Here is a 19830-nt window from a genome sequence, read left to right as displayed (position 1 = left end):
GTCCCTGTTCCATAGCAGCTATAGAGCGGTTGCAAACTGGTATCCCATGCACCACGTGTGTCCACAGATGTGCTCTGTTGGTGGCATAGTGTTGTACTTGGAATGTCTTTGGATGGGTCACGTGGTCTCCAGTTAGCCACAGGCTCTACCACTCCCTACTGCCCTACACTTGCCCATTCATACACTCACGGGGCCGTGCCTGGCCCCATAAGCTTGTGACTCTTACGTGTCATTTAGAGTATGTTCTCCACGAGTCTATACAAGCTGTCCTGTAATTTTTCTATAACAGTTATTGCTTGAAATTTGTAGACCACATATTCAGGCTTTCAGCCTTTTTGTGACATTGAGACGTTTTGCTAGTCGGACACAGACTGTTTTCTTTGGGATATGGGCTTGGCCCACAGTGGACCGGGGCCTACCTAGAGAGCTAGGTGAAGTTCTCCACTACCTTGGACGACTGGCCATGTGGACACCACGGTTCTTCCAAAACATCGTGTCCACAAGAAATCTGCCCAGCGTCCTCGACACAAAGCATCAAGTCCACCCACAGTGATCCCCTCCCTGCCTGTGCCTCGGGCTGCCCCCTGCCCACCCCCAGGGCCTACAGGTCAAGGGAGCACAGCCCTCTGCTGGTTCCCCCATATACAAGAAAGCGTCTCCCAAACGCTTCACAAAGAGAGCGGGGAGACCATGGAGGCAGGCACTGGCCGGGGCCCCATTTCCCTGAGGCCGTGTGACTGTGGATGCTGGAGCCCACCCTCAGCAGGGCTGCCAGGGCCTCCCCTCCACCCACAAGGCCATGAGCATCAGCAGAACGGGCTGGGAGGGTCAAAGGCATTCCCTAGAGGATCCATGTTCGCTTTGCCTTCCAGAAGGTTCTGGAGAAAGCCCTGGCACAGTCTGACTCAGAGAGCTCGCCTGGGAATGCCCAGGCCCACACTGACCCAGAGGCTGAGGTGCCAGGGCCATCCCCGCGCGCCCCCCCATTGTTGACCTCTGGAAGCCTGTGCTCCCCGAAGCCTGGACTGCTGGGCCCTGCCTCTCCTCATGACGCTGACTTTCTGGAAGGTGTTGAATTCCCTTTCTTTGGGGGCTGTGCTTCCTTCAGACCCTGTGGATTCCTGCTCCTGGTTAAGACAATATTTTGAAGAATGTGTGAAAACCATTTGGCTGACTTTGGTTCTCCAGAACCACCGCTTTCTTGCATCCAATTAGGCCTCTGGCAGAGCCCTGCACCCCGTCCCCAGGGACTCCTTGGTTTTGGACATAGTGTGGAGCGAGCTTGGCCTTGGAAAAGGGGACAGTGACCTCCCTTTGGTCCGGGGTGTTGGCCACCATTTGCTTTGTTCCTGTGCTCAGCTACCCCATCAACTGCAGAGACAGATGCGTCTCTACGTCTCGCTATAAGAGGAGGCCAGGCTCCCCCTCCGGCCTTGGAGTCCTGAGGGGCCCAGATGGGTGGGTCAACAGAGCCGCTGGCCACTTCCAGCCACATCCAGTTGTGGTGGATGGAAGGGAGGCAGCAAAGGCTGCCCAGTGGGCCGGCACCCCTGGGACAACCCCTGGGCCAGCTCCAGCTGTGATCGGATTGAAGGACTTGAGTCCCAGGTCAGCAGCGGCCAGTGTGGGATCCGTGTGGAGCCTGGAGGGCAGGAGGCTGGAAGAGGAAGCCCCGGTCCCACGGCCCTCCCTGGGGCCATGTCCCTGAGCCATTGGTCACCAAAGCACTACATGACAGGACTGAAAAGTCACATTTCAAAATGACACATCCGGCCTTCGCAGACTGGTCACCTGTGCTGCCCAAGCCGGCCTATCCAACTGAAACTCGGGAGAGGGCCTGTGCCCATTACCTGGGCAAGGACGCAGGCATAGGAAAAGAAAGTCCCTGTTAGGGGCTGAATTGTGTCCCCCCAAAATTCTTATGCTGGAGTCCTAACCCCCAGTACCTCAGAATGTGACTGTATCTGGAGACAGGGCCTTTATAGGGGTAATTAAGGTAAAATGAAGTCATATGGGCGGGCCCTAATCCCAGGTTAGGACCCAGACATGAACAGAGGGAGGACCACGGGAGAACACAGCAGGAAGACGGCCACCCACAAGCCAAGGAGGGAGGCCGCAGAAGAAACCAGCCCTGCCAACACCCTGATCTCAAGACTTCCAGCACCCAGAACCGTGAGAGAACAAATTTCTGCTGTGTAAGCCGCCCAGTCTGTGGTGCTTTGTCATGGCAGCCCAAGAGGACTAAGGAGGTCCCCGTGAGGATCTGTCTGGACAGCGTGAGGGGAAAGCAGCATCCAGAAACAAGAACTTACGTCCCCGGATAGGGCTGGGAGGGGCCGAGCTGGACACAGCTCCACCCTGAGGAGAGGTGGTGGCCGTGGGCATCAAGCCGGGAGTGGAAACAGAACTGGAGAGCATAGGGGATCGGCTTTCCTCAGTCCCCAGAGGGCACAGGGCAGGAACTTGGGTGTGGAGGACACTCTGGCCGGCCAACAGGGACCCTGAGCAGTGAGGGTGACAGGGCCTACCAGAGAGAAGTGACCCATGTTTGCAAGGAAAAGACGACAGACCGCGCTGGGAGCAAGGAGCAGCTTGCGGAGGGAGGCCTGGCTGGAGAAGGCCTTCATGCAGCCAGGAAGGGAGGAAGCTGAGGAGAGGCTGTGGAGAGGTGGGGCTTCGCTCTGGCCAGTGACTCCTCACTGCGCAGCCCCCCCAACCCCATGGAGTGCACCCATCTCCCGCCAGAGGCCTTTCTTCGGCAGAGCCCATTCTGACAGATGTGGGGCAAGCAGAGGAATTAGCACTCCGAGAGAGCCCTCAGCTGATGACTGGCAGGCGGGGTGTATAACTGCCTCAGCCCACTCTCCCCTCGGCACCATAACTGAGGCAGGGGTCCCGCACTGGCTCCCAGAGTCCCCAGGGGGATCGAGGGTCCGTCACCCACGGCAGTAGCCAGGCAGACAACATCGCTCCTATGGCTCCTTCTCTTCTGTGGCTCACTTCTCTCTCCTCTATCCGTGTTTCAGTCACTGTCCAAATAAACTCTTGCACTTGAACTGCAGGCTCAGGGTCAGTTTCTGGAGCTGTCCCCTCTGGCCCCAGTTCTGTGACCGGGAAGGAGAGTGAGGCCCCAGGCACCACACAATGAAGAGGTTTCAAAATTGCCCCAGCTCTACACCATGAAGACCCCGCCTCCCCAAACCATGCTCTGGTGGTTGACTAGCTTCCTTTTCTTCATCTGAAAGGTCCAGCTTTGGAGGAGAAAGTGACATCCAGGTCAATGTCATGGCTGCCCTGAGGGGGACGTCTGAAGGCATGAGCTCTGGGAGACCAATTCCCAGCCCTCTGCATGCATAAGAGTCTCGGCTGTTTCTTTCTTTCTTTCTTTTTTTGGTGAGGAAGATTGGCCCTGAGCTAACATCTGTTGCCAATCTTCCTCTCTTTGCTTGAGGAAGATTCTTGCTGAGCTAACATCTGTGCCAGTCTTTCTCTGCTTTATGTGGGATGCTGCCACAGCGTGGTTTGATGAGCGAGCTGGGTCTACGCCGGCGATCTGAACCTGCAAAGCCTGGACTGCTAAAGTGGAGCACCTGAACTTAACCACTACGCCATCGGGCCGGCCCCAAGCCTCAGCTGTTTCTTGCTGTCACTCTCTGGTTTATATCTGGAAAAGCTGGAGCAGGGAGACTGGGGCAGACTCCGGCCTCCTCCAGCCTGTCCCTGTGGTGGTTTCTCGACCACAGTTAAGGTTAGGTCACTGCACAGTAGCAATCACTGTCAATATCATATTGCTATTTTCTGTTTTCTTTGATTTACCCATTCTTGCCCATTTGGGGAAGAAAGCCGTGCTCCCTCTGGTTTCTCAACACTCCGCCCTTTCTGTGTGTCCCTTGGAAGGCTGTGTACACCTTTCAGGGTTCCCTTGGACATTGGAAATGTCTGGAATCCAAATTCCGAGTGAGATAAGGCAGATTTATCATATAAATCTCAGGAGACCCTCTCGAATCAAATCCCGGTGCAGGTCTGGTAACCCAGACAAGCTCAGGAAGATGGGGGCTCCTGGGGAACAAAGACCAGCCCACATCTCCAAGTTTAAGACCCATCGTGTCCCCCGACACGTCCCTCCACTTCGGAGTCTGGCTTTGCTCACCTGGGAAATGGACGCGAGAACAGCCCCGCTCCCGCACTGACAAACGGTCAGAGTGGACACACGAAAAGCATCCGGTCCGTGTCGGGGCACAGGAGCCTCCGACTGGTCATCGCTGTGGCCTTCATTACATTTCCAAAACACAAATTGTATTTATTGCCTCGTAAAAAATCCCTGCTCCCCTCTGTTAGCCAGGCAGTGCGAGAGAAAAGAAATGGGACCGGAAACGAAGACTTTTAATTCCCTACTTTGTTTTTCTCTGCGCTTTGAGGCCTGATTTCCCACACAGCAGCCCTGCTTTGAACAACTCTCCCTTCATGGAATTCGGAGGTTTCCTTTCAACTAGAAGCTCCCAGACATGCTCCTGCCTCCACGCAAGGGGGCTGGGAACCCCCAGACCTGGGGCTCTCAGAGCAGCCCTCTCCACCCCGACAGTGGCAGGGAGCCGACCTCTGGGAGGGGGAAGGTATGAATCCTCACATTGCTCTCCATTCCCACCGTCTTCCCTTCCAGACTGTTCTGTGGTGCACGCTGCTGCTCCATGCTCTGGAAGCAGATGCCCCTCCCACCTCCCAACCACTCTCCTGACTTCAGAGCACACGCTCCCCTCTTCTCACCTGCCCATTGCAGTCTCCCAAAGATCTAAGTCTAAAATCGACACTTTCTGCTCTGTTTGTGCACGAAAGAGTTCTAGCTCCCGGATCAGTGATGCTGACCTGCAGCTCCCATCCAAACACCAGGCAGTTGCTCCCCTACTGAGCTTGGTTTCGAGAAGGACAGGAATGTTTATATGAGATCACGACTTGGCTATCTTCACAAAAAGAAATAAAAAGGCTGTGACAACTCTTGAGTCTCTCCATGCACAGAGACCTTTTCACACTGTTTGAATTAAAAGGGAGCAGGAAGAAGCCGTCTGCGTCCGCCCAGCCAATGTCCTGGTTGTCACGGGTCTCTGCCCCTGGTGACTCAGGAGGACAGAACAGCTGTGTCCTAGTAACTGCCGTGCTCGCTGGGTCCCAGTGGACACTGAACGGCCAGGCAGACAACGTGGCCAAGGATCGAGCGGCCCCTGGAACCGCTGTCCACCTCCAGCTCGACACCAGCACCGTGTCCTCCAACACCCCTTAGTCAACACAAAGCAGGGCAAGAACAGAGGACATGCCATCTGGGCCACGTTGCAGAGGATCTGGCTCCTCCCGCCATCTGCACCCCATTAACAAGCACCTGGACCAGCCATGGGCATCGCTGGGCTGGATGGCGGGAGGATGAGCTATTCCACGCCATGCAAATTATTCACTGCCTCGATTTGGATTCTACAAGAAAAGTGTCACTTCTTTAAACACTTCAGTGACTGGAACCCCCCCAATCCACATGCTCCCCAAATTTCCTCTGTTGGCAAATTGAATACTGTTTGTTCACTCTTTCCACACTGACTTCTCCCAACCTGGGAACCCGTGATTTCCCCTGAGCTTCCCCAGCCAGATGGCGGACAGTGGTCGGAGGCCGGACGCTTCTTGGGTTCGGCTCCCAGCTCTGCTGCCTCCTCGCTGTGTGACCATGGGCAAGTGGCTTAACCTCTCTGAACCTCAGCATCCTCAACAGCAAAAGGAGGAACATGAACATGAGAATCTCCCTCACTGGGTTCGTAATATATTCGATCACTTAAACTAGTGCCTGGCCATAGTAAGGGCTCTGTAAGTCTCGGTTCTTCTACTGCTGTCACCGTTATTCACAACTGGTGTCCAGATGTCAGAGAGAAATTTAGTTTCCAAATCCACAATCTAGAATCCAGAAACTTCTGCACCATCCCGCACCTGCCAGAGTTTCATTGGGAGCGTGAGCTTGAATGTTTGAAAACTGACAGCAAATAGCTGTGCTCGAGCAAGGGGTAGACCGAGTCAGGCTTGAGGTTAGAGACTCGTGTGTACACAGTGGCTGATTATTGTCCCAAACAAGGGACGCTCTGCCCACGCAGTCCTAGTCGCCTCCCCCCTGGCCAGCCACGGCCCACCCCCCCGGGGAGTGCGGTACTCACGGAGGTGGTGCGCATAGCGGAGGTGGAACACGTCGCAGCCGTGGATGTGATGGTAGAGGGTCTTTTCGATCAGATCCTGCGGCTCATACCCGGTCAGCTCGGTCACCCTGAGAGAGGATGGTGGCCCCGTGAGTCACACTGCTCTGCCCATTGCCTTTCATTTAAACTAATATTGGTCTTGCCAGCTAATGAAGAGCTAAAAGGCTGGGGGCTGCCTTTTTTAAAAGGCTTTTAAATCCATGTTGATTTTGGAAACTGAGAATGATCTTTTTTACAAGAAGAAAGTCTTTGAACTTTGGCGCAGCACAGGATGTAGCGCTATGCACGGGCAGGAAGGTTCTTTTGAAACCACTGGCTAGAAGAGTGTTTGGGATGGCTGCAAATTTTATCCCTTTTCAAGGTGAAGCTTATCTGAGGATGCTTAAGAGCGCACTTTGATATGTGGGGGAAGGCTGCCACGGTGAGAAAGAACCCATTCTCGGGGGGTTTTGGGGGAACCCAAAGTCTTGTGGCAATCTTTTTTAAATTATTGTGGTAAAATACGCATAACATAAATTTTACCATTTTAACCATTATTAAGCATCCAATTCCATGGAATTAACTACATTCACAATGCTGTGTAGCCATCACCACTTCCATTTCCAGAACTTTTTCAACATCTGGAACAGAAACTCAGTCCCTGTTAAACAATAGCCCCACTTCCCCTCCCTCCCACCCCTGGCAAGCACCATTCTCCTTTCTGTCTCTATGAATTTGTCTATTCTAGATATCCCATCTAAGTGGAATCCTACAATATTCGTCGCTTTGGGTCCAGCTTCTTTCACTCAGGATAATGTCTTCAAAGTTCACCCATGTTGTAGCACGTGTCAGAACTTCATTCCTTCTTACGGCTGAATAATATTCTACTTTATGTAGATAGCACATCCTGTTTATCCATTCTGTCTGATGATGGACACGCGGTTGTTTCCACATCCTGGCTACTGAGTGTTTGAGACTTGAAATCTCCATTCCACAATGGACACTGTCAACAGGCAGAGCTGGTCTCGGGATGATGCTATGGTTGGGCAACTCCTACTGATGGGAATTATGGAATAACTGAGATGTTTAAGCCTCCTATCAGCAGAGGATTGTTTTCGAGCCCTCAGACAATAGTATAATAACACCCCAAAATATTGTGACTAGAAAGTAAGCCTTCAGCTTTTTATGGAAATCGAAGCAGGTTCCCACTGCTTATCTGACTTTACCCGCTCTTTATTCTCATCAAGCCCCGGGCATATTAATTTCCCACTTCAGCTCTTTGAAGAAAAGTGACTCTCAACACCCAAGACCACATCATCACCAGCATTTGGATCACTCTGTCCGTAGGTGAAAATTGCATGTGGCAATGGTATCAGTTCCCAGGCCTTGGGCAACAGCAGTGGGAACCATGCCCTCGGCCGAGGTGGCCCAAACATCTTGGTGACAGATGTTCAAGAGCAGATGAAAGAGGGGGACAAGAAAGGATTCCAAAAGAGGTGAGGCTATGGTGAGAAGTCAGTGCTGGGGGGCGAGGGGTGGGGACTGAGGACGGCCGGACCGGGGTCCCTGCTGGCCCAGATCTGAAACGTTAGCTGTAAATTAAAAGGGGAAACTTGACCGCGCTTTCATTCCTTAACCCGCTCTCCTTTCTGTTGGGTTCTGCGCGGGCTTCGGGTCGTAAATCTCTGAGAGCCTCATATTTCCCTGGAATCGGTCACTATTTGGTGTACACATTTCCATGGTGTTCCTCCAGGGCAGGAAGGAGACGGGGCTCGAGGTGGGTGGAAAGTGAACTTGCACAGGCCAGAGCCTTTCAGGGCTCAGGGGACTGGTCTAAGGGCCACCTAGAGCTTCGGGCCCCATTGGAGTCTGACTCTGTGTGGCAGGAAAACTGAGACGTCTGGCTTCCCCCCAAAAGAAAACCAGGCATCTCTACAGTGTGGGGATGAAAGAGACTTCCCAGACCCTTTGGAGGGAAAGTTACAGAACAACAGCCCCGAACGTGTAAATGAATCAGAAACACATGTATTAAATTTCTCATCAAAGTACACACTGGCTTTAAAAATTAAAGGGGAAGGGAAGGGTTTGGCAGCATGCCCTCCCCGTTTTTTCCAACCCTCTACTGTCTGAAGACCTGTCAGAGGGATTTGCCAAACCCCAAACATCGCTCGGTTCACCCATCCTTAGCAAAAGCACCAGCTACGGTTTCAAAGTGAAATACCACAAAACCCCCATGAACCAAACGTCAGGTTATGCCGAGTTCAGCGGAGTCTGGGATTCCGCTGAGGTCTGAGGGCCCGATGGGGTGAGGCCCACCATCCTGGCCCCGTGACTTTGGGGCTGCCAGGCTTCAGGCCAACCCCTCGCGGTGGCTCCTGGGGTTCAGATGTAGGAGCTGACATCTCCCACCCCATTGGGCCATTCTGCTGACCTCCAAGGACTGGGCCAGCCCCTCTGTCCCCCCGCCCTTCCCCCTGGTGACCTTTCAAAGACCATTGAGCTGTAACAGACCAAAGACCAGAGTGAGTGTGAAGAATTCTCCAGAGCATTTCTGACCCCCTTGAGCACCTCCTCCATGACTGGAGTTCAGAAAAAGCCTCAAGGCTTTCCTAGAAGCTTCTCTCTGGCACTTAGCAGGAAGAACTGCAGAGTCTTCTGTGAAGACAGGAAGTCTTCCTCAAGATCGCCATCTTTCTTTTCTACTCACGTCAGGGGTACGTCTCTCACACCCTCAAGTAGAGAAACGTTGGCATTCAAGAAAGCCCACATCTGAGGCTCCCTCCGGGAGCAACGTGGCCCCTGATCTAACTTCATACATCCTCTTCTGTAACGCCCGCCCTCTGTCCCTCGCGTGTCAAAGCAGTGTGGATGGAACAACTTGAGAAGACCTGAAATCACTCTCTGAGGAGAACCCCTCTTTCCTCCTCTCAAGAATTCACCAGGTCTTAGGGGTTTTTGCCAGAACGGCAAAGAAAAACCAGGAGACAAAACAAGGGAGAAGCCAGTCATAGCCTCCTAAATTTCTACAATAATGAACTTGGGCAGCTGGGTTTTCTTTCCATCGACTTTTAGAAGTGGCTCGTGAATCTGGAAAGAACTCCTCTTTCACTGCGAGCTGGTACTTCTTGCACACCCCCAGGCTTCGGGGCAGCTGGCCAGCCCCAGGCTCCTCTCCCTGCAGGTGCCCCCATCTTCACTGCAGGAGAATGGCACTCGTCAGCGTTTGGCCATCCCAAGAGGAGCTGCCATCTTTCCCCCAAAGAGATACATGTACTCATTGCTTGGAGTTTCTGGGAGCATAGTGGCAACTCTGTAATGCCAACCCTTGTCACTTCTCCACCTTTGGATGGTTCTGAGGTCCATGAACGATGAACTAGACTAATTCGTGTCCTCACCTCCCACTCCTAACCAGGAGGATTTGGTTTTCTTCGATAAATAGTTAAAATGATCAATTTTATGTTATGTATATTTTACCACAATGAAAAAGTGAGGGAAAAAAAAGAATCAATAAATCCTAGCTTCAGGACATCCAGAAAACAAATATATATACATACATATATCCTTTCTCCAAGAAAGCCTGACCACACACACCAAAAGTCAGGAGTGGGGGCTCTGAAAGCTTATTCTTGTCTGTACAGCTGAGGAAGGAGCCAGGAGGCAAAGTCACTCACGCTGCAGGCATATCAGGCTTTTTACCTTTGCAAATGCTTCACGTCTCTGATCTGATGTCATCTTTCCTAGCAGCCCTGTGGTAGCGGAGTGGGTGGGGCCTGCCCTGGGGACGGGCCAGATGGCCCCAGTACAGACTTCCTCTCCCCAGGCCTGCGCAACAAGCAATCAGCGGTTCTGCCTTACTCCGTCTCCCTTCTCTCTCTCTGGAGATTCTCACGTTGGCGTGAATTCCCAAGTAGGAGAGGAAAGGACGGCTGGGAGAGGTAGTTCTGGGGACACTGCTGCCTCGCCCTCCCAGCCCAGACCGAGACAGGGTACCTGCTGAGCCTGTGGTCACAGCTTCCCCCAGGAAAGTCCACCTCTCTGCTCCAGCCTCAGCCCTGCGGTGGCTGTCACAGCTCAAACTTCTCCCCACCACAGACACTCCTCAGTGTGGAAACCTTCTGTGTGTTTTAAAGTCCCACCAGCTTGATGGAGATACGAGGCAGAATCCTGACATTGTGGGCTTTCACAAGAGGAAAAAACTAACCTGTGCTCCCAACACATTTCCAGCTCACCCTCCAGTGAGATGATGAAAATACAAATAAATAAACAAACACTTGTAAGCTGGAGAAGCTGCCTACTCCCTAGGCACTAAGGCTGATATTAATTCTTTCACTTCATGACTTGGTTTCACTAAATCCCTTTCTAATTCACATCCTTAGGACAACTCGTTCCTTGTTACATTTTGCCTTAATCATGTCGTTTCAGAGGCCAGTTTCCACCGTGGGTATCTTCCGGAACTCCACAGCAGCCGTGGGTGCCAAACTCACCTGGAATCCAGGAATATCAGCTTCAGGTCGAGGCTGGCCCTGAACATGAACATGTTACTGTGCAGCTTGATCTCTGTGATGGCGCTGGGCGGCAGCGACTGGCCCACGGCCACCAGCCCCACGATCTGGTAGCATGAGTCGTACAGGGACATGTCCAGCATATACTGCCTGATCTTCAAGTACCCGCTGCAGTGGATGACCTGGGAAAGCAGAGGGCAGGGTCAGCCGCCAGCAATGTAGGGGTCAGGCTGCCACGCGCTCCTCCCGGCTCTGCGCCTGCTGGTTGGCTTGAACGCGCTGGAATATCCCCCAGCCCAGGCCCCGCCGAGCTGTGTGCCCAAACGCCTTATTCACTGCTCCGAAGAAATGAAGCTGTGTTTCTTTCTTAGAAAACAATATCATAATAAAATATAAAGGTTGTCATACCCAACTGACTATACTCCAGTAACTCCACAAGTTACGGCTCTCTAATATAGAACGGATTGATACTTATTTAACTCATGGCCAAGCTGTGATTAGTTGGCACAGCAAAGGCATTTTGGGGAGCTCACCGTTGTTCCCTAACACTCACTTCAGTGACTATAATGCGTATTATCTTCCAACGAGATTAAATTTGACATCTGTTAACTTGACCTTTATATCACTTGACAAGCTATATCACGCTAGTAAAATTAAGAATTCTGTCAATTGAATCAAATAAAAGTCTTCATCTTTAATGTATTTTAATTTTAGTTTATTTACAGTTCAAGATTTTATGCCCTCGTAATAAGCAATAAGCCAGAGTTGCTCCATAGAAACACTTCTAATTGTCCTAGCCAACAGCCACAGAGCAGAGCGTGGATAGCGTTCCAAATGTCAAAGAGAAAGCGTTGTACAGCCTAAGCCTCAATATCTGAAACATTTATACAAGTTATAGTCAGTAAACTCTTCAAAGGATCATGGTCTTTCATAACAGCTGTAATGAACAGCCAAAATCTTAAATCCTCTTTTCAAAAACTTTCTTCCAGGATTTCTGAAGGTTTTCACAGTCTTTAGAGCTGGGACCAATCTTAAAATCCTTCTAGTCTATTGTCCCATTTTACTGATGAGGAAACCGAGGACAAGATAGCTGATGTGTTCTGCTTAAGATTAGACACGTAGTCAATAACTGAAGGCCCAAGTCGCCTGAAGAATGTGTACTGCATGCACGACGATGCTGGCTTCCCCAGCCCTGTCCCTAAGAGGCTCTGAGTCTCGGACAGCAAACAGGAAAGGTAGCCCCCAAACTGTGAAACAGAGTGAAGTAAAGATCAAGAGGAAGAGCTCAGAGTGGGGCTCAAAGGAGGGGACTGAGGAGAGACTGAGGGAAGGCACCCCTGGGATGGGAAGGAGGTGGGGAGGGGCTGAAGGAAGGTGGACTCTGAGATGGGACAGAGATGTGGAGGGGCATTCCAGAAAGAGAGGACAAAGGCACAAAACTGTCCTCTCTCTCTTCACACGCCCCTCCCTCCCTTTCTAACATGCAAATACTCCTGCAAAAGGGCTCCCATCCGCCTCCAGCTCCACAGTGATGAGCTTATGCCCTCTTTCCTCTGAGGCAGGAGGAACAGCAATTGCAGACTCCTGGGAGGAGGGCGAGGAACTCCAGAGAAGGGGGTGCTCAGCGCGGACTGCCCCCAACCTGCCCTTGCATCTGCAGAGGCTGACTCCCAGGCTGAGCGCAGCATTGCCCCGCGGCTCCTTGGGTGACCTACTCCTAGAGTCTGGAGTTAGCCAGAGCAAGCGGCACGTCTGGCAGAGAAGTGCGGCCAGGAGGAGCGAGGGCTGGCTCCGAGGCCCAGCACCGCCCCATTGGCCTGGGCGCCCTTCCGCTGGGCCTTCTTCTCAGCTCGTGTCTGATTAAGAAGGAGGCCATGATCCTCCCCTCAGGGGGCTGCTGTGACTATTGATTAGATTAGCCGAGAGGCTGCAGATGCACTCAGCATGACCACATGCGCCATCATCATCACTGGATTTGGCCGACATTCCAAGGGCAAGAGCGACATTTCTGTGCTCCGACTACTCACTGCTGACCCCAGGATGCTGCCCTGGAATGCGGATTCTCAGTAAACCCTAGGGGCGGCTGCTCCAGTGGGACCGACCGGTGTAGAACCTGAAGGTGCCGAGGAGATTTATTCCTGATCTACGATGAAATCCTGTCCGCCTGGCACAGCCTTGTAAAACACCAGCTCTCGCACTTGCCTTGCGAGCAGCCGGGAGCAGCGTTAATAGAAAGTTCTACACCAGCTACATTAGGCAGCGTGAAATGTTTAGGTCCTGTCCTCAGACGTTCCTGAGTGTGAAGCAAGATACCAAACACAGTGAAGACCCGCCGCGCCCCCTCCCTCCCGCCCACGCGAGGCTCCTCGTACCTTGTATCCGCTGCACGTGAGGCCCGCGTTTCTTTTTGCCAAGACACACTTCATTCGAAGAAAGAATGACCTCTCTATCTCATACTCTGAAAGCAGAGTGAGGTTAGATTGGCAAACTGCCCCACGATGTTTCCCGTCCTTAGCCCAACAATATCCATAAACCCTGAGGACCAGATCCGGCCGCCAGGGGGCTCGTCCCAGTGTGCCCAGACCTGACGCAGCTGGCTTCTGCCTGTGGCCAGGACCTGGGTGGGGCTGGGAGATTGGCCCGCTCCTGCCCTGGCTTCTGTGTGCTTCAGAGGAAAGCAGCTGGGAACCCGGCCATAGCAAGAACTTGGGACACGCCAACCTCGGGCCAAGGTGAGGACTGTACGTGCAGTGGGCCCAGCCTGGCTCCTCCTGCGCTGGTCCCCTCGTGGCGGCCACAGAGAGGCCTGGTGCCAGGAGAATCGCCTTGGCCAGCCCTGGGGCAGGTGCCCAAGCCTGCCAGGAAGGCCCAGAAGCATCTGACTTCCCTCAGGGCAGTAGATTCTGAGTAAAAGTCACAAGGGCAGTCCCTTTCCCCAGCAGAGGGAGCCAGCCCCAGGGCACCTCCTGCCACCTGTGCCCGTGGGCACCGAGACTGCCCAGCAATGCGGCATGGTGGCCAGACCCAACTGACTCTCTTGGCCAGATCAAAGCTTTCACCCTCATTGACAGTCCTGGACGGACCACCCCCTCCTCTCTCTGGGGCTCTTACCCTCCCCACTCTCTCTTCTCACAAATGAGTCCCCTAAGGAAACACCATCTTCAATGAGGGGACGCCAGCTCTTCAAGGCAGGAATGGCGAAATGTCCTCACCCCTGGGTGAGGGCGAGGTCACTCCACTCTAAACAAACAGCCATTTGATGGTGGTTAATAAATTAATTTTTAAAGGAAGGTTCCCACTAGGAATGGAAGCGAGGCATTCCGCCCCTCCCCAAGGGCACTGCCCGGTGGAAGCCAGGGACTCGCTTAGGATGCCCCCTGTTTCCCCCAGCTGGAGAGGCTGCCATGTTTACCCACAATTCCTCTGCAGCAGGCTGGGGTTTGTGGGGCATAAGGCTTCCAGTTAACATGGCCACCTATCTGTACCATTTTCAAATAAGCCACGCTCAGCTCTAAAAAACATCACCCGGTAATTATCCAGTTTTGGGGAGAGCCCGTTTCTCATACAGTTATCATAAAACAATGGGTCAGTTCAGGCACAGAAACCAACTCTGCAGAGGAGAGATTGGGGAAAAAACCGGGGGCTTGGGACCCTGAAACCCTGCACGCTCGGTTGGCTGTGGACATTACTCAGTGGGCAACCCCAACCCTCCTAGCTCTTTCTACTTCTCCTCTTCTACTGTCGCTACACCGCAGCCTCCATCGAACCCCATGGAAACTGGGGGTGGGAGCATCTCATGATATTCCCAAGATTCACTTGCTGTCATTTTCTAAACACTTTTTTTAAGGCTATGACGTGGAAGGATAAAATGAAACCCAGAGCTCATGGGAGAAAGCACAGTCCCATGGAATTAACACACTGCAATTTTTTAAAACAATAATGACACAATGTTCCGAGGAATTCTCCAAGACTCCCGCTGTCTTTGCCCAGGTTTAAACAACCCCATTGTGAAAGAAGCAGATCCAGGTGCAGCGTTTACTCCTGGCCCTCATTTTGTTAGACGTTACTTCTTCAGCGTCTTATTCATCCTCCTTCGTACAGCCAGACCACTTCCAAGGACTTAAGAATCACAGACCTCAGCTATAACTAAGACGCCCACGTCATCTCAGAGACCAACACGCCAGTCTCTCTCCTTGGGAAGGAACAATTAAACTCACAGTGACTATTCCTGGAGCTAGAACATGGGGGCTGCAGAGCTGTGTCTGCAAGGGGTTTTAAAACTGAGCGTGCTATTCTGTATTCGCTCCCCCGCCCTCAGAGTGACTTTTCCCGTGAGGACGCAGGAAGAACGGAACTCAATTTTCTCGCTGGCTGGCTACCCAACTCTCATCACTCTTGAAGTTCCTTCTCTTGCATTTTGTCCCACTGGGCAATTTTGGCTAAGCTGGGATACCACAGTTCAAAGCAGACAAGAGACCCGTTGGTCAACATGCTGGTTGGTCTCATTGGACTGTCAGAGGGAGTTACAAGGCGGCCAGGGCTCCTGGAATAAGTTCTTCTGTGTCTTCCTAGCGTGTATCGAAATTGCAATTTAAAGAGTCATTTGTGTCATGATATGCTCCACATCCTCCACTGACAATCACACCACACCTGCCCTAACGCCACAGTAGGGACAGTGATGGGACTGTCAGGAAGAGGACCTTGTCCCCAGATGGAGCCAGGCCAGTGAGAGGGACCTGCCTCTGTCTAGACCAGGGCTTCTTAACCGATTCGCGCCATGGCACAAATCCTACAGATCCCTACTCGGAAGAGCCTTGTTAAATGCATAAAATAAAAACTATGAGATTACAAATGGAACCAACTCTGTTGGAAAATAGCTATCGAAATATTAAAACAGGTGGTGATATGGTTATAAAGGTGCTGCTTTAGTAACATATTAAATCACAAGATCCAGGAGTGGGGCTTGTAACTCCTGAAATTTCCAAATAGCAATGAGCATGAACCATATGTTTAAATACTTGCAACAACCGTAATGTGGTAAAAAAAAAAAAAAAGTCTGTGATTTTTGTTGTTGGCCAAGCCACAGGTACTAGCGATAGTAAGATGGCTTATTGTCTACAATCTAAAAGCCAAGGAAATGCTAAATTTCAACTAGAGAGAATAAAGAAGTAAGTTTCCCCATGCAATTTCATGCACCCCTGAGTTCTGTCCTCCGACTCGTTGGTTAAGAAGCCCAGGTGTATATCTGTGTCGCTAGAATTCTAAAGCCAGAGCACATTAGGGGAGAAGCCTTGACTTTATCTCCTACCCAGCACCTCTCTGGGTTCCAGCACCTCTCAGACTCTGGAACATGAACGGGGATCAACAATGTTGCTGGAAAGGACAGAGGCATAAAAGCAAGTCCCTCTTGGTGGCTGCTGCATGTTTGCTGGAGAAGCCTGACGGGGCAGCCCAGTAGCACCTCCCCTTGGCAGCATGGGAAGCAAAGCCCTGGGGTCCCATTGAACAGCATCATCTTGTATTCCTCCTGGTTTCTTTTTGTCTGGAGGAAATACCTTGGAGCAGGTGATGGTGAAGAGGCTGATGGGCCGCGAGGACAGCCGTCATCTCGTCGTGGTCGGAAGGATGGATGTACTCATAAATGCTGTTGCCCGTGAGCTCCACCTGCCGCAGAGGGAAGGGAAGGATAAGGAATCTTCTCTAGGACCGGCTGGGGGGAAGGAGGTGTAGGGTGTGTGTATCACAGGTCTGCACCCGCCGGGGACCGCACTTTGACCTCCGCTGACACCCACACCTTCTCCCCAGGCAGAAACATTAGTCTTTTTGCAAGCAGCACCCTGAATTGTCTCCCACACTTTCCAACCAGGCCAGAGAGCAGAGGCTTCAGCTGAAAGCCAAGAGTCCTGAGCAGGAGGAACCGGAAAGTGAAGGATGAAAAAGGTGTGCCAGGGAGGCGGGTGACCCTAACGACCTGGGCGGCATCCTTCATATGGCAAACAGCTTAAAACAGACCTTTGCCCTTCGCCTGTGCTTGAGTGCTGCCTGAGGGGGCTGACCAGCCAGGAGACCAGGGCCACGGCCAGAGTGTTCTCCCTGCAAGAGCCTTGTCTACTCAGAGGCAGAGGGGCGGGACCCCCCGGGGGCTCCGCTGAGCTTGAGAAGGACTCGAACCCCGACAAAGGCCCTTTCTCCGTCGGCTCTGAGCTGTGCCCCTCAGGCCCTGCCCAGCCTCTTTCACGTTGCCAGGAACGTGTCTCTGGCCTTCCTAGGCCTGGATGACTGTGTTAACCCCTGGTTCCTGCCCACAGGTGTGGCTGGGTGGCTGCGTGACCTGCTGGAAGGTTTGGGCCCACTCCAGATAGCCACGTGACATGGGGTTACTTCCTGAGACTGCTACACTGACACTCAGACACCACCTACTTCCAGACACACCCCAGGGAGGACACCATGGCAGGGCTAGAGGTCACGTCTGTGTTGGACAGGACCCTGCTTTGCAGGGGTGGGGGCTCTAGAGAAATACCATAGTATGACCTTCACACAGAGGTCCCTGGTGACTCAGTGCCTAACCTGGAGACCTTTCCTACTGTTCTCCCAAACACAAATGCCATGATAGGAGATGACAGGGGTTCTCAAGACCTGAGCCTCCTCACCCATCTCAAGATGGGCAGTGGCATAGAATGTTCCAGAAACTACCACCATCAGAGCAGCCTTCTGAACAGAGATGGGTGGATCCTATTTCAGAGGTACAATAGTGCAGACGAAGACAGTGAGTCAGCACACCCAGGACTGATCAGGGGGCCCCAGGGCAGTGATGGTACTTCTGTCACAGCCAGTAGGAGCCCCACAGCCCCGTGTGGGAAGAAACTCAAGGTGCGTGAGAAATTGTCCCTGGATGGCAAAGACCCTTGGGTGGGTCTGCAGAACTCTTCCTCAGCCCTGCCCCAAGGGGAGAGGAGCTAAGGGCGCAAAGACAGGCTTGCAAGAGCTTTGTCCCCAACCACCCCCTCGGTATTTTTAAGTGTGTCACACCACCTGCTTCTTCGGGAAGCCCGTTGCTCTCACTCAGAACAGAGACACATGATCTTCTGTCAAGGGGCAGCCAGGACCGTGCCACCTCACGCAGCAGGACAACCCCAGCCAGGCGGTTTAATGACATTCTCCCAGGAGCCACCGTGCCAAATGAGCAACAAGGCCATCAGCTCTTTACTTGGGACCAAGGGGCCATCGAAAGATGAAGTGATTTATCCCACTCCTCGCAGCCACTTCTTCCAATTCGTTAAGATGTGCGAGTTGTCTCTTTATTCAGAATTTATCCAAATTATATTTCTGGCCTGCAAAGCAATCTTGTCCCTAAAACGCCTTTCACAGTTCTATTTTCCCCATTATTCACGGAACGTTTCTTTCCAATCTTATGCAAACAGAGCAATGGAGGGAATCCTGGTCCAGAAACCCTCCAACCTCCCTACTTAACGCTCACCTCCCAAACCTGGCACTTTCCTAATGACCCAGATGGATATTTGCCTATGAATAAAGTTATTACAAGATTTCATTAAAAAATAAGGAATAAAAACTAGACATTCTTCCTTCAAGTCATTCCTGTTAATCCTTAAAACGTTTAAATAGGGACCAGCCAGGTGGCGAAGTGGTTGAGTTGGCACGTTCTGCTTGGCGGCCTGGGGTTCATGGGTTTGGATCCTGGGCACCGACATACACATTGCTCATTGAGCCATGCTGCGGCAGCATCCCACATACAAAACAGAGGAAGATTGGCACAGACGTTAGCTCAGCAACAGTCTTCCTCAAGCAAAAAGAAGAAGATTGGCAACAGATGTCAGCTCAAGGACAATCTTCCTCACCAAAAAAAAAAAAAAAAAAAGTTTAAATAAACCAGCAACATTTAAGTCAGCCATTTGGGACAGGACAATCTCCTTTTTCCCAAGGAGAACGATAGAAATTCCTTGAGAAGCTCTGTCAGGTAGAGAGTGACAGAGGCTAATAAATAATGGAGCATATTTTTTTATTGATTCACAATTTCAACACTTATTTTTAAAATGAAAAAATAGCAAAATTGTTTGTGTGTGTTGGCCTATCATTTCTCCTTTACCCACTTTTTTAGGGAAAAATGATAATTCTGATTACCTCCAAGTTCTTATTTAGAAAAAAGCAATTGTCTTTTATAAAGCATCTTCATATACTTGCAGAAAGATTCCCTTTTGTGCTTACAGAGATTCTATTCTTGTTTTAATCCCCAAGTAGCTTCATGTGTTTTCCAAGATCCCGTTCTTATCACGTGTGTTTGGAGAATGAGAAAGGTGAAGGTTCATGAATGAAAAGTCTTGATTTTCTGAATACTTGGGTCAACTATAAAACTCTAAGGCTGTCTAGGAAGTCTAACAGTCTTCAAATAGCGGAAATGTTTTTAAAGAACAAATTTTGGAATGATAAAACAGCGCTGACCTTGACTCAAAATTATGGTTGACATGGCGTTTCCTGTATTTACATATCTACTCGTGCTTTTGAATGTTGAAAGAAATGTGGCTACCTCACCAAAAAAAAAAAAAAAATTATGGTTGTTGTTATATAACTCCCCAGATCTCATACATCAACCTTATTAAAACAGACCCTCCGTGGGATATTTTAGTATTTGTAAAACCCCGCTAACTACAAAATGAATTGCTTGCCTACTAAGAGCTTTTTTATGTTTCGCTGAATAGCTTTTCTTCCTGCCAAGAAAGCTACATGTGATAAATACAGAACTAAATGGATACATTCTGGGTCGTCATAAGGGGAAAGCGACCCAGAACGCAGAAAACACACGTCACTCTGCTCTGGGTGTTTTCCTGACTATGGTAAATTAAGCATTTAAAAATAAAATGGTTTGGGTTTCAGGGTTCAAGTTATGTCAACAAACATAAAACGCTGTCCTTTCTCTTTATTTCAAAAGTGAAAGGATTAGGTCTTATGGCCCCGAACAACGCCATGGCTATTTTTACGGCCGAGCTTCTAGCCGCAATCTCAAATATTACATTTTCCTTCATGTGTCTCATAAACAGCTATTTCATACATATCTATATCTATTTGAAAATGTATACTAGTTACTTAGATGCTATATAATGTATGCAACTTTG

General features: G+C 51.1%; 1 protein-coding gene across 1 annotated transcript in view; it reads right to left on the bottom strand.

Moving 5' to 3' along the window:
• SIM2 (SIM bHLH transcription factor 2) overlaps window positions 1-19830 on the bottom strand; it is a 48332-nt gene that overhangs the window by 11633 nt on the left and 16869 nt on the right. The window contains exons 4-7 of the mRNA XM_014841574.3: window positions 16258-16366; window positions 13075-13160; window positions 10685-10884; window positions 6183-6289 (exon numbers count right to left, since the gene is read on the bottom strand). Of these exons, the coding sequence (XP_014697060.3) occupies window positions 6183-6289; window positions 10685-10884; window positions 13075-13160; window positions 16258-16366 (502 nt within the window). The remainder of the gene's footprint in view (window positions 1-6182; window positions 6290-10684; window positions 10885-13074; window positions 13161-16257; window positions 16367-19830) is intronic.

Source organism: Equus asinus, chromosome 18, assembly GCF_041296235.1.
Source record: "Equus asinus isolate D_3611 breed Donkey chromosome 18, EquAss-T2T_v2, whole genome shotgun sequence".
Taxonomy (NCBI): domain Eukaryota; kingdom Metazoa; phylum Chordata; class Mammalia; order Perissodactyla; family Equidae; genus Equus; species Equus asinus.
The sequence above is the reverse complement of the archived record's forward strand: the minus strand, read 5'-3'. Positions and strand labels throughout refer to the sequence as shown.